We start from the raw sequence: 14,578 nt of genomic DNA on the forward strand, positions 1-14,578 counted from the left end.
CCTCTGCCACCTGCATTTTGTACCTCACAGAGTCTAGTTCTATTTTAAGAGAGATGGCAAGATGGTCAGATAATGAGTTTGGCCATATTTGGGAGTCGAGACACTTAAGAGAACGAGAAATAAGAAAGTAATCAATACACGAGGCAGACCGGAATTGCCAGAAATAATATGTATATTCTGACATTTTCGAGTGGGTTCTATGCCAAGGATCGCTCAATTGATAATCTTGAATCATAATATCCAATACCTTTTTAGTTATAGGCTTAAATTGTTTTTCTATTTTATTCGCTGTATCCCTGGCTAAATCCTAGATATAATTGAAATCCCCCCTCAAGTATTATCTGACCTACCACTCCTCTCATCAGGTGATGAATTTTAATAAGAAATTTAGGATTGTCTACTGTCGGGCATTATAATTGATGCGATTACAGACAGAACTATTACCCCGGCTGTGATCCAGATCCACCTACCACATGGACCCAGTCTAACCGTCGCCCAAGATAAATTGCAACATCACTCATGTCCAGGCAAGCAGAAGCATAATATGCCTTTACATAGTTCTTGGGAATGTATAATTTTGGGCGATTGGACTTTAAGTGAGTCTTTTGAAGAAAAAACATTTGAGATGTAAAAGAGGTAAGCCACCTAAGTAAATCCCCCTATTATTTGCTATTTGTAAACCCATTTACATTGACCAAGATTATGCGTACTTCAACCCCCATTATAAAAAGACCACGAAGAATAGTTTTTTTTGCTTTCCATTTTCTCTCTTTTTTCCAACAATACTGTCCTAACTATGATTCTGCTTTTTTAATATTCGTGCCCCCCACCACCAACCCTACACTGACCCCCCACCCCAGGATCGAGGGGAATAGCCCACGTACCCCTCTACACTCCCACTATCAGAGCGCCTAGATAGACACTCCTGCTGGGTGCCATGTTGGAGCACCCTGAGTGGGGAACCCACCCCACTTCCCACGCAAAAACATATTAGTAGATCTCTCCATCTTTAATTCAGCCTTTTTCTCACTTTTTCCCTCTCCTCTCACTCTGAGTCTTCCTTCCCCTCTCCTTCTCCTCTCTCCTCTTAAACCCTCGGTGTAGAGATAGATTGCAACATTGCCAGAGCTTCTTCGAGATATGAAATGTGTCATTTACTAAAACACTAAGTTTAGACTGCTGGGTGATTGCAGCCTGTGCACCCTGGGCCTTAAATAAATAGAGGAGTTTCACAAATTCCTTTTGGCGCCTTGCAGCTGCAGCAGACTTATCACAAAATATTCAACAACATGGTACTTCTTTCATTGAAAATTGGTTTTTTTTGGATGGCTCCGGAGAGTATCTGTTCCTTTACATGATAGTCGGCAAAATTGACCAAAATCGTCCTGGCCCAGTTTGAGTTTGGAAATCGATGTGCCGGTACCCTGTGGGCTCTTGTAATTGACAAGTCACTTGAAATTACTGGTATCACATGATTTTTTATATATGTCTCACAATGTGGGCCCCTTCGCAGCCATCTGTAGGTTAGAGCGTTGCAAATGGTTTTCCAGGTCATCAATCTTGTTCTGCAACAACAATTTGTCTTTCCTTGTTAGATCCGTCTGCTGCTGCAAGATAGCCATTAAATCTATAAGCAATGAAATTCTATATTTGGCCTCCTTTATCGCACCTGGGAAGTTTGCATCAGCTTCCTCGATTTTCATCAGGCAAAGCTGCAGGGATGCGTTTAGATCTCGTATCTCACCCAGTATAAGAATTAGCATTGTTTTTAAATCCCATTGCTGGACCTGCTGAATATCCGGTGCTAATATCAGCAGCTGAATCCTAGAGTTACTTTCCATTGTAGCCTGCAGTTGTATTCTGCTTGGATCTGGTAGGAGGGGCTGAGGTGACAGCTGCAGATCCAAGGTACTCTGGTTAAGAAGATAGATCTTGGGGTTGCTTTCAATCGCAACCTGAGATTGCACTTGTGAGGTTGCGGCCACCCTTGGATCTATTACGAAAGGCTGACCTGGCAACTGCAGACCCATTATAACACTCTGCTGGATTTAGGAAAGCAGTATGTTTTGGCGAACGGGCAATGGCTGCCATATTTAGTGAATGATTATTCTGCTTTCTCGTAGAAGGCTCTTGAAGGATGGATGTTGTCACTTTAGGTTTTCAAAAAGTGAATATTCTTTCGGCTTCCCTTGTGCAGCCTTCATGGAATGATTGCATCGTATCTCAGGAGAGATATCTTCCTCTTCTAGTGCCCCTGTGGATGCCATCGATGCTGGCTTTAATGGTGGTTGGTGATCCTCCCCGTGCACTCTCCCTTCATTCAAGGATATGATTAGCTCATTTTGAACGGGGTCCTGGAAAATATGATGCAAGGCCATCTGATCAGACCTGAACGTCAGTCCCTGATTCGCCAATTCTACCTCTGAGCCTAAGGGGCTATTTACTGCTGCTGACCCACAACGTTATTACTGGCCTTGCTGCAGCAGATGCTGACTTCATTCGCACAGTAGGTGATTTAGTTTTAAGACTAGTGGCATCAATATTCCCTATTCTTGAAAACTTGAAAGGCTTTCCCATTGCAGATAATTTTTTTAATCCTGTGGGCAAAATTTGATGGGTTCTGAGAAGGAGGGAACACCCAGCAATGCACTCCCAGGGCACCTTTTTAACTATAGCACCCTTGAATGGCAATGCTTGGTGTGAAACTTGGTTAACGCTCCCTACCGCCTTGTAGATCCTCAAGTTTGCAGCAAAAACAAAAAGTAAAAAACACCATTAAGGTGCTTACTGGACCTTTCAGCAACTATGGTCTCTAAGTCAGCCTTTAAGATGTTGTCCAGGCCACCTTCCCAGTCTGCCAGCCACAGTAATGAGCAGGGAGAGTATCAATATTTCGCCATCAGATTTGGAGGGAGAATCAGCACTTGGACAATCCAGGGATGCCAAAAGGGCGATAGAAAAGAAGAGGAGAGAGGAAGAAAAAAATGTTTTTTAAGACGGCCAGTCACAGCGAAGTTGCCTATTCCAGGCACAGAAACATCAAGCCACCATCCGCTATATAGCATCAGCCAATATTTTTCTTTTACTTTCCTTCTCCCTTTTTCTTTTCTTTAACTTGCCACAGTAGTAGAGAGGCCCGGGCCATGGAGCAGCAAGACAGCATCATGCCAGAAGCCACAAAGCCATGGAGAGTTGTGGGGTGGGGGGTGGAGTGGCTAAACTAGTGGCAACGCATGAGCGTGGGTTGGCCTGCCCTGTTTTGAAAACGTGTAATCTTTTCCCTATAGCACAGAGAAGAAAGCAGGAATGGAGACCTCATGGCTGAGGGACCGTGAATCTGAATGAATTGGTTTGTGTGCTGACTAAAATGTAAGAGTCCAGGGTTTATAAATGTGGAGGCTCAAAAAAGTGAGAATCAAAGAAGAGCCTGTATCAGTGAAGATGCTAAGTGAAAAGGAGAAAAATTGTGTAGAGGAGCTTGTCTTTCAGCCTTATATGAGTGTTGGTAGCGTAGATCCAAGAAGGCTCGCAATAGATTGATCAATATGTTGTGGCCACATGTATGGAATATATTTAACAATAAAGTGTATTACCAGTTGTATATCCACAGGATCTGTTGGGATCGGCTGGATTGCTTTGTCTAGTGGTAAAGCGCTTGAGCTAGAAAGCGATTGCCCTAGGTTTGAATCTTAGTCTTGGCACCCACTAAAAATATTGTGATTTTAGGCAAATCACCTATTGGAACTCTGCCTAAAAATGCAAAAATACAAAGTCAAAGTTACAAATATTTAAAATGTAATTATGTAATATGAATATTTAAATCCCAAATTGTTGCATGTGAGTTTTGATCAAAATTCAACATCCCCCACAATTTCAGTGCTGTGTTGCTCACAGTGAGGTTTGCCCTTTATAAACTGATTGATACATTTAAACAATATCAAAAGCATAAGATTTACTTTGGATCATATGGCCAATGAGTGCATTTTTCCTTTCAGATGAGGATTGGAATTCACTCTGGGTCTGTCCTGGCTGGAGTTGTCGGTGTCCAGATGCCACGGTATTGCCTCTTTGGGAACAATGTCACGCTTGCCGGCAAGTTCGAGTCAGGAAGTCACCCCCGTCGCATCAATGTCAGCCCAACTACATACCAGTAAGTCCTAACCATTACAGGATTATTTCAATGCATCACATTCCAGAAGGGAATTGTTAATTGTTAATTGTAGTGGTGGATCAGTATTCTTGAGTAACCAAGAAATTGATGCTTACATGCTTATTCCAAAGTGATTCATTTAATAGTAGATTTTAATTAAAAATGATCACAAACAAAACAAAGGTCCTTCGTGATTGATATAGTAGCAAAATAAGCTGGGTTTTTTTATGCCAGAATTTGAGCAAGAAATAATGTAATGATATAACCTTTTCGCTGCGGCAGACATTCTGCCGGGGTGCGGCCGAATCCGACGCGTGTGCAGACCGGATTCTACTTTGCATTTAAATAATGTCATTTAAAATCAGATTCTCATGATTTTACGAATTTTGGGTCAATAATTTTTTGGGGTATCAACTCTTTCTGTATCAGCTATGTGTCAACCCTCAGAGCCGTTAGGGTTAGCCCAATCTGTCATATCTGCAATTATTTTATTATTGTGAAAATGTAAATGCACCACCGGGGGCATTATTTTCTCTACATGCGACTTGCATGGACGTTAGCCCTATTTGAACCTTAATTGTTAGACAGCTTTTTCTTTTAATAGCAGGTACGTTTGGCAAACATTTTAAAGATAATGTCTCATTATAATCTGAAATCGAACTAATATATGCTAGTAAACTATTCTGGTTGCTATTCTGGTTCATATAAAATTTTTGTGAAATGGAGGTTCCAGAATCTTGTTCTGATAAGTTGAAGGAAATAGTATTTCCACTCCAGTATTTTCGCTTCTGGTTCAATTAAGAGACTAATGAGTGATACATAAAACTGTTCAGTCCAATATATTTTAGACATGTACATTCCTGTAATTAGTACTCACCTGTATTTACATTGTACACCAATTAATCTTGGCCATGGTCAGAATGGCATTGTCCTGTAAGACCCCCTTTGGAGCCCAGTTTCAGTTCAATTTGGACCTCTTTTGTGAGGCCCCTATAGGCAGCAAGCTCGAGGCTCACATCCTGATACTTCTTGTCCACTTAGACTGACTCATTAAGACAATAAAGGAGTTAACTATGTAAAATGTTTGAGCCAATGACCTTCACTATTGAGTAATATTCCGATAGTTAGTGCTTCATTCAACATTGGTCAAATAAGATCTTCTGAGCCAATACGAAAAGGGCCCAACCAACCCCAAATCAAGCATGGCAAGCACAAAATAAGCCACCCAGCATAAGATGCTGGGTCATACGTGCTGCACACAAAAACACAGGGAGCATAATATTTTTTTTTGCCTGTTATGCACAAAGACCACAACAATCGAGAGATGCTTCAACTTTGCTTCTTGACCACTATGAAAATCTCTTGGTGGCATCCCATTATCATTATTTAATTGGTTGTTTATATCTCCAATACTGAATGGCAACAATAGTTCAGCTCAGTTCAAAACAAAGTTTATTTGGACTATGATATCCTTAAAGATAAAAATCTTTATAAAGTACGATTCATAAAAATCACAAATTACACCATAAAACCACATCATAAGATTCATGTTAAAATTATTCATTATTAACTCCCATCCCTAAAACATCCTAAACGTATCATAAGTTTAAAACAAAATACAATATTGGGCCCATTTCAAATTACTTTTATCTTATTTTAAAACGTTCCCATTGGGCACAGCTATAAATGCATAATCCTGCACTTCCAAGGCAAGAACAATAATCCTTTTTCGGCCATGAATCCTACCCATATCCTGTAGGCAAGCGGCCTTGAGATGCTAGTCACATTTCAGAAATTCTTTTACTTTTTGTATAAACCTTCCCAAAGCACAGGCTATATCTAAATCCTTAATTTCCAGTAAAAGTTCTGCTCCCTGTACCCTATTTTTTATACTATACTTGATACAAATTGGACGTGAAATGTATTTCCGTATATCTAAAACCATTTGGCAATCTAATAAAATGTGTACAAAATCACATGTTGTTCCCAGAGAACAGTTACTATTGATTATTACTCTCTTTACTTCATAGTTGGTATAACAGGGGTTCTCGCCAATTCTCAGTTTTAAAACTTCTCTTCTCAGTCTTCGGCATGGTAATCTATCGATGTACGGGAAGTTGGCTTTTTTTGCCATTAAGAAGCCATACAGCATACTGAATTTTTCTGCCTGACATACTCCTGGTCCTTGACTCAAGAGGTTTCTTTGCCCAGAGACCTAAGTTCGCTCCTTTCAACCTCAATTTCTAGGGTCAGGGGACTAATCGTAAGCCTCAACATTTTACAAGCTTTTATCATAGTTTTTCTTACCCCTTTTGCCCATGTTAGATCACTCCTCACTATCTCGTTCCTTCACCACTGTGAGACTTTATTGTCCTTGCCTAGTCCCTGGCGCTGCAAGAATCTTAATAAAGCAGCGCAGACCGTTATGTTCCAAGAGGTGATATCTGTTTCTAACCTCACCGCTTGCACAATGTAGGATTTGGGCAAAGATAATACATTTTTTAGGGCCTTCTCCTCTTCTCCGTCCCATCCAGTTTTCCCACTGTCAACAATAACACACAAGAGTTGCTTAATTTGTATGTCTCTCCCACATTTTCTCTGGGGATTGATTTGCCCCCTAGGATTTACTCCCAGAGGCAAGCACAGGTATTCTTAGTGAAACCCTCTTGCCCTGAGGGTCTTGCATCAAGATTGTTACTTCTCTCGGACAGAACCTATCTGCCACTCTATCCTAGAGGTGTCATATACATTTAGGAGATAATAAACCCTTGTCTTGTAGCTGAAACTGAATCAAAATCAGAAAAATATTGACTCAGACTACAGACTGCCTTGTTGTACCTCAACATTCAGTCATGGCTTTGTATTTATCTTTGTTCACGCTTAAATTTATTTAATTTTACATTCATATATAGTACACTGAACCATATGGTATGTGCTCGCTGTAAACCTCAACAACATGATGGATGTCATATTACAGGGAAGATAATTAAGAACAATACACCATGAATATCCATGATCATGAAACCATACAGTATCAGAATGATGTACATTTAAACAACATAAAGTATGGGATTTTACGCAGAACGAGTTTAACAAGCAATGTGACTGATATGTATGAGCCAGGAATCCCTCAGAAAGATGGACACAAAGGGTACTCCAGTCAATTGACCAGGAGGAGAAGAAATTTGAGGTGTATCATACACTGAACGGTAAGGGTGATAGAGAAGCGTGAAAAAAGAGTACAAATATGCTACTTCGGATGTAGTTTAAAGAGGTGGATTAGATATTCTGCATATCTCAAATCAGTGGTAGGGGAGTTTAATATTACTGGTGCCACTCCTAACAATGATAGTCTAGCAGCTTTATTTTTCAGACTCTTTTAAATCCAAGTGTTAAGTTATGCATGTTTCTGATTTTTCCGGTAGTTCCTGCAATCTCGAGTGCCCTCTGAAGGTAGCCGAGATGGTGCAATTGTAAAGCTTTGTAGACAATGCAGATCATCTTTAATGTTATTATGGCTGCCAAAAATAACCAATGTAAATCACAGAGAACTGTTAGAAAGTGATCATGCTTCTGATGCCTTGGCTCATCAAAGCAGCAGAATGGAGGACGGCTATAAAGGGTACTAGTTTCGATAATGCCTAAATCACTAATCGACTGTCATTCGTGGATAAAAAAGTTTAGAACAGTTCTGGCTTTAGCTGGAACCTTTTTGATCTGTTTTGATATGGTCAGGCTTGAGTCCTGCAAAATGCCTCATTTATTCAGATTTTGATTTTAGAGTTAGGTCTTCCAGTTCTGAAGCATAGCTAAGCAGTGCTTCAGAATTATCCCTGCATGAGCATCAGATATCTTAAGTTTAATATTTGTGTCATCCATGTATTGGTGGAAAACCACACCTGTTCCTTCTACCGAGACTCTGAGAGGTTGAAATTACAGGCTGAACATTAGCGGAGCTATTATTGAGATCAAAAGACTATCTTTTAAGGTAAACCCACATAACTTTACCAGGCTGTTACATTTGGTGTGGTAGAAAGCAACTATACAACTAAGGGAGAGGAAAGTTTTAGCTTGGTCTTTTCATTCTCCATAACCAGACAACTAGAAAAAAATAGGGGATAAACAGATTGCTGAATTTATACTTGCCATGAGAAAAGAATGTTCATTGAACACCTGATGCAAATGTATTATCTAGGAGGCTAGACCCTCACACACTCAAAATGGCAGGCTTAATCACAAGGCTGACACTAGCTCCACCAAAAGTTAGCTTGTAAAGTTGGTGTGCACTTCTGTGCCATGTAGAGCTCTTGCAGGGGGAGCATGATAAATCTATCACAGTCCCATTTGATCATTCAGTGTGGTGAAAAACCAGAAGCAGAGCTTCCTGATACTGCAACGGGAATGCCTGGATTAAAATTGTGAAATAACATTACATGCCATGCGAATGTTGTCAGTTTGTTTTCTTGAACTCTTATCCCAACTTGCCTTCTGGTGGCTCCTGTGAGGAGTGTATGGCTGCCTGCCACCTGTTTGCAATAACTGTGGAGGTGTAAGCAGTCAAAAGTCCTAATTTTACTGTTAGTGATTGCTAACCAATGGTTTTCCCCTTATTTGTAATTGTTGTTAATTACCTGCCTGTCAGTTGTGGACCCTAGTCAATGTTAGTGGGAATGCAATGGTGGAAACAGTAATTAACAGCTGTTAACACTCAATACCATCTGGACAGTACGTTTGTTTGCAATCGCCCAATCAATTCAAAAGAAACAGACCAGCAAGCAAACTATCCCTGTCTGCTTTATATCATTATTTCACAATCTCACTGAATGTATTTGGCAGAGAAGCAATGTTGGTTAATGCTAGCATTCTAAGTACACTTTGTCATTTTTATAAAAAATGAAGGGGTATAGTCCCCAAGAGACAAGAGTGGTACAATGTAAGAGCTAGAAGAGGAAGAAATCAAAATAACACATGGAGATGCCAAAATTATGACACACTCACTGGCTTTAAGAATTTGGAGTATTAGTTGAGGGGATGACAACCCACCTAAAAAACATAATCACAGACCTTGTCAGGGTACACCCAAAAAGTCCCTATATAAAACTGTGCTTATACCTCTGGTAGCAGTAATAAAGTTAAAATACAACACATGAAAAATCGAATATAAAAAATGTGTTCATTTTATGAAATATAGCGATATCAGGAAAAAAATCCAATAAATTGAATCACAGTTGTGAATTTTCAAATTGGAAGGCTCAAAAGAGCTTTAAAAAGCATTCCAATTTCATGTCAAGGTGCAAAAACTATCATCTGGTAGAAATTTCTACCTTTGACTTTGTCACTTTTTTGTTTTTTGGAGTTTAAATTCTTCCGGTAGGGCAAGCCTGCAGGTTGTAGTCGACTAGGGCTCCATGAGGTCGCACATCTTCTCCATGAAATCCTGGTGGACCTGATTTGCTGCTGAGGAAAAGAACATAGTAAGAACAACAAGTTGTCATAATGTCCCTCCTTGGACAGGGCAAAGAGGTTGGGACTCTTAAAATTAATTAGCTAAGTCACTCAAAAGCTTTGCACACCAAATACTATTCAAGACGCAAAAACAAATAAAGGGGTTACATGGAGCAATCCAGCGGACAGTCATTGTTAACCCCTATTTTATGAACCAAGTGTAAGTAGTGCTCCAAGGGAAAGTGGTATCAAGTGGTGTCAACCCAACACCCTAAATATTCTTAAACATAGACCCAGGCCCTGAGCACATGCAAAGAATGTCCAAGAGAATAAAATCCACGTCTTGTTCCAGATTTCAACCAGATCCTTTTTTATTCTGAATGTTGTAAACATCGTCACACCAGCCAACACGTGTTTCGTCTTCGTATATAATGTCACCCTACGACATCTTCAGGGCTGGAATAAGTCAAAACAATATAACTGCTTAATATAAACAAAGGTTAAAAATCCATGGCACCAAGCCACCATAGTGTAAATTCAAGAGTATCACTTAAAGAAATACCCAGAGGCACAACAAAACGTACGGAAAATGTAAAATCCATTACCAACCCTTGTAATTAATTAAATACTGAAAAAATATATAGTGTTCATAAAGGTCACTGCCACCAAGAAAAAAACAAGTGAAACTTCACATGCATGTAGAAGAAACTGTCCAAAAACATGTGCTAATGCCAAAAAAGAGAGAAAAAGTAAATTGTATAGTACGCAATACCTGCCAACAGTACTGGTAACATAGAGGAGAGAAACCATGCAATAGTGATAAGAAACAAAGTTGATTGAGGAATCCAGATCATATACCATACTAATATAGAAGATACATATTGTACCTACAATATTTGTACGTTGATTCTAAGTATCAGATCCAATTCCAATCTCAGTTTTCAAGACGCACCAGAGAGAAAGAACGAACTGCTTTATTTTAAAGACAAAATCTTATCTATATTCTCTTGTTATGCAAATATCAAGGTCATTGCACCATATGACCATATATCAATAGATGGTCACTCTAGGAAAGAATGCAAAGAGAAAATGCTCATGTGTGAGGTGAGTGAGAGAAGAAGAAATCCAAAGGAAAACAATTAAAGAACCCAATATCATAATTTTTCAGTAGACACTGGCTGAAACGATGCTGAGGACAGTAAACCAGTGTGAATGGGCCTGTCTACAAGAAAATGTTGTTTTATTCTTCAATGTCCATTTAGCAGAATAATGCCGGCATGTTCAGAATGCATCATTTAATTTCGAGGAGGGATAATACAACGTATACACCTTTCCATTCTTGGTCATCGCAAGTTCTTACAGCACGGGGATGCCTCCGGGTCACCAGGCGCTCTACAAATCGTTAAATAATAATAATAATAATATACATGCCCTAGGGTAAGGGCGTTGACGTTTCGACCCAACAGAACATGTAGACGGTAACTTAAAACCTGTGCTTGCGGGTCTTCATCAGGACAAAGGGGTATATAAGAGACAACCGGTAGCAGGTGCCACAGCTCTCAATAATGAGTGGTCACCACAAATCTTCTCTTGCTCATATGGAGCCTCCCAGCTACTATATTTACTCCCCATGACATTGTTGCATACCCTTGGTGATTTGTTAATTCTACTTGTATTGGCACCACATCCTACTGGATGCCTAATAGAATATTCAATATACTCCACATATTTGTGGTGATCACTCATTATTGGGAGCTGTGACCTGGTCTGCCAAATTTGGTGCCTGCTACCGGTGGTCTCCTATGTACAGGAAGGTAGAAAATTTGGTGGTGCCAAACCAGGTGATTACTCATGTAGGTGCTAGTGGTCAGACACTAAGAACTATGGGCAGAAGCCCTTATGGTTATGTATGGTTTGTGGGCCAAATTATAAGAATGCAAGTCTAAGCTGGGAATAGAGTGTTGAAGGAGACAGATTCTGATCTGTGATTTTTGGAACTTTATTGTGAATAAGTCTCCCTAATGGACCCTCACTCACTTTAAAGTTTGACTTAAAGTGGATTTGAGCTGTAACCGCCAGTTTCCACCTTTTAATGTAAGGTCCAATGCTGAGACAATTAGGGAAGAGGTCCAGCACAGGTTATGCGCCAATCCTGATTCATATTTCTCACAATATTAATTTACAATTTGCCTAAATTTCTAGGTGTATTTCCAGGGGAATTATTGTGATATTTTAAGACAGACATTGTCATATTTTGTGATGGAAGAGCCAGGCCTCCAGGCTTTTATGAAAAGACATATGGTCAGCAGTAAGACTAAAACAAGGAGCACAAGGAGTAGTGAGTATAGTGACCAGGTCTAAGAAGGGATTGCCTTTTTTCAAATAACTGCAGAAATAAGGCACAAAGAGCGGCCATCTAGAGGCAGACATCCCCCATTCTTGTGATACTGAAAATAGTAGCAACAGTCCCCGATTCAACTGTATGATTGATTATTCCAGGATATGGGACCTTATTCAGAGAATGGCAGACAGGGCACTCCAGCACAAAGGTGGTGGAGTACCTTGTCTACTAAACTTGTAGTTCCCCTTCTCTCTACAGAGGAGAGGGAACCATCATGTTTCCACTAGCTAAGTCTTTGCTGGTTACACAAATGGAAACTTTTGACTTGTGGCTTGACTCACATTAAAATATCAATTATAGTACCTCAGAAAGTCTGCCTATGAAAGGGAAATTGCTATAATTTGTTTCCTGATTGGGACCACTAGGGAATACCTGAAGGTTCCAACTAGGAAAATAAATAAATCACCTCCACACACAGAGAGATAATTCCCAGCGTGTTGAGGACAACTGTTCTTTTGTTTTTCATGAATAAACTCCAGTTTTGTGAGTTTATTTTTGAAAAACAAACAACATTTCTGTGTGGGCGCATTGAACAGGTAGCAATACCATGACACTTCATCTAGGGGTGTGGAGGTGCTGCAGCACGCCCCAAAATAACCCTGCTGTAGTTCAAATGGAGAACGAGCAATAATTATTTCTTTAAGGAGAAAGGTTAAATGGTAGGCCATGTCTTTTGACAAATTGCTACTTATTCTTTTAGCATGAACATGTGGTGTTAACTTTTATTTCTCATACTATAAAGTTAGAGCATATTTAAGGTGAATGTATGAATGTATGAAAATAAAGCTGCAGAAGACTAGGTTTTTTCAATAATGCAACAAAATTGAAATTTGTTTAAATGAAATTTACAAATACTTAAAAATGTATCCGCAGTTACTAAAGCATTAAGGAAAAACTTGTTTTGCAATTTGGAAGTGTGAGAAAAATAAAAACTTTAATAGGACCAAAAAAAATGAATATACTTCACTTGGAGATGTGCAAACAATACATATTTGCTGAAACTCGATTTTCAGACATAATCTTTTCAAAGCTATGGTTTTATCAGTAAAGCTGCATACAAAGATGATGGTTTCTTTAACAGGTAAATCTTTATTCGAGATTGCATTTGCAGCAGGACAATATGTAACAGCCTCCAACGCTCCTCTTTCAACTGACCAGCTTTCTCCCCCAACATTCCTTTACCATGGAGACTCCAACAGTCTATAACACTGGGAGTTATAGACCCAACACATCCCTCCTCTTATAACTGAACATGAAAAGAATCTTCATAAAAACCCAAAACATCCTCCCCATATAACAAAAAAAGTTAAATAAATCTTCCAATAACATACACAGAAAATAACATAATACACATCCAATTTTCAGCAAAATAAAGAACAACTGACTGATCATCCTAACTCAGAATAAAATCTTGCAATTTGTTTGGTAAAATCCTGCATTTCATGCATCCTTCCTTTTCTACCTCACTCTTGACGCTTGTTCTTCATCCACTCTTTTTGCTTCCATTGACAAATGTTTCCTCATTCATCTCATGAACTATAGTAACTCTGTCTGGTTTCCACAATTTGACATCTTCCTGTTTCACATCTTTTCACACATTCAACACTTTCTTAGGTGCTGAGAACTTGGACTCTCCATTGGGCACAATTCTTGAAGTCTTGATTCTCATACAATCTCCTACTGCTACCGTAGACACCCTTCCTTTCTTGCCCACATATTTGTCCTGAGCTTACACTCTTTTTCTATTCACATCATCTACCTGGTGCAGGAACTCTTCCTCCCAATATTACAAAGGGTGATACACCCATGTCCGCATTGAGTGTAGTGCGTTCAGCCCACACTAATTTTCTCAACTCCAACTAACAGTTCAATTAATTGACTTTAGCCAACTTTACATTATCTTTGATAACTCTAATAAATCACTGAACAAAACCACTACTCCTTAGATGATATAACACATTTTTGGTGTGCTTAATTCCCAAAAACGTCATAAACTCAGAAAACTGTACAGACGTGAATTGACACCCATTGTCCGTCAATATTTAAACTGGAACCCTTCCTTATAAAAAATGGACTCCAAAAACTCCATGACTTTTAAACTTCGGGAGACCTTCACACATTTTACTTCTGGTCGAAGGCTGTAGAAGTCCGCCATGACTTTTCCATACTCTAACATACCACTGTCTAGCGCCATGGGACCAATGATATCAATGGCCAGTATGCTCCAAGCCTTATTAGGCACATCTATTACTTCAACAGGACGAGGAGCGTTGACTTGTGACTTATTGCTAATGGCACAATTTATACAATCCCTCACATAACGTTCAACACTCCTGTCCAATCCTGTCCATCAAAAATTCTCTTTAATCCTTCTCTTCATCACATACATTGTGTCCCTCATGAGCTAAAACCATAGTTGTGTTTGTGATTCCTGCAAGCACTACTAGGAAATTTGCTTTACCTAACTTCACTTCTGATTTCCATCGTGACCACCCTTGAATGAAGGATGCCATCCCTTGCTTCTTTCATTTGCTCTTCCAAATCACATACAGTAACCCATTCACTCTCCGATATAACACCTT

At 39.4% G+C, this 14,578-nt stretch overlaps 1 protein-coding gene across 3 annotated transcripts in view; it reads left to right on the forward strand.

The window, feature by feature from the left end:
- Positions 1–14,578, forward strand: part of GUCY1A2 (guanylate cyclase 1 soluble subunit alpha 2) — a 1,137,327-nt gene that overhangs the window by 1,070,645 nt on the left and 52,104 nt on the right. For all 3 annotated transcript variants that reach the window (XM_086933481.1, XM_086933483.1, XM_086933482.1), the window contains one exon: positions 3,996–4,150. In XM_086933481.1, the coding sequence (XP_086789607.1) occupies positions 3,996–4,150 (155 nt within the window). The remainder of the gene's footprint in view (positions 1–3,995; positions 4,151–14,578) is intronic.

This window comes from Lissotriton vulgaris, chromosome 8 (genome assembly GCF_964263255.1).
Source record: "Lissotriton vulgaris chromosome 8, aLisVul1.2, whole genome shotgun sequence".
In the NCBI taxonomy this organism is placed as follows: domain Eukaryota; kingdom Metazoa; phylum Chordata; class Amphibia; order Caudata; family Salamandridae; genus Lissotriton; species Lissotriton vulgaris.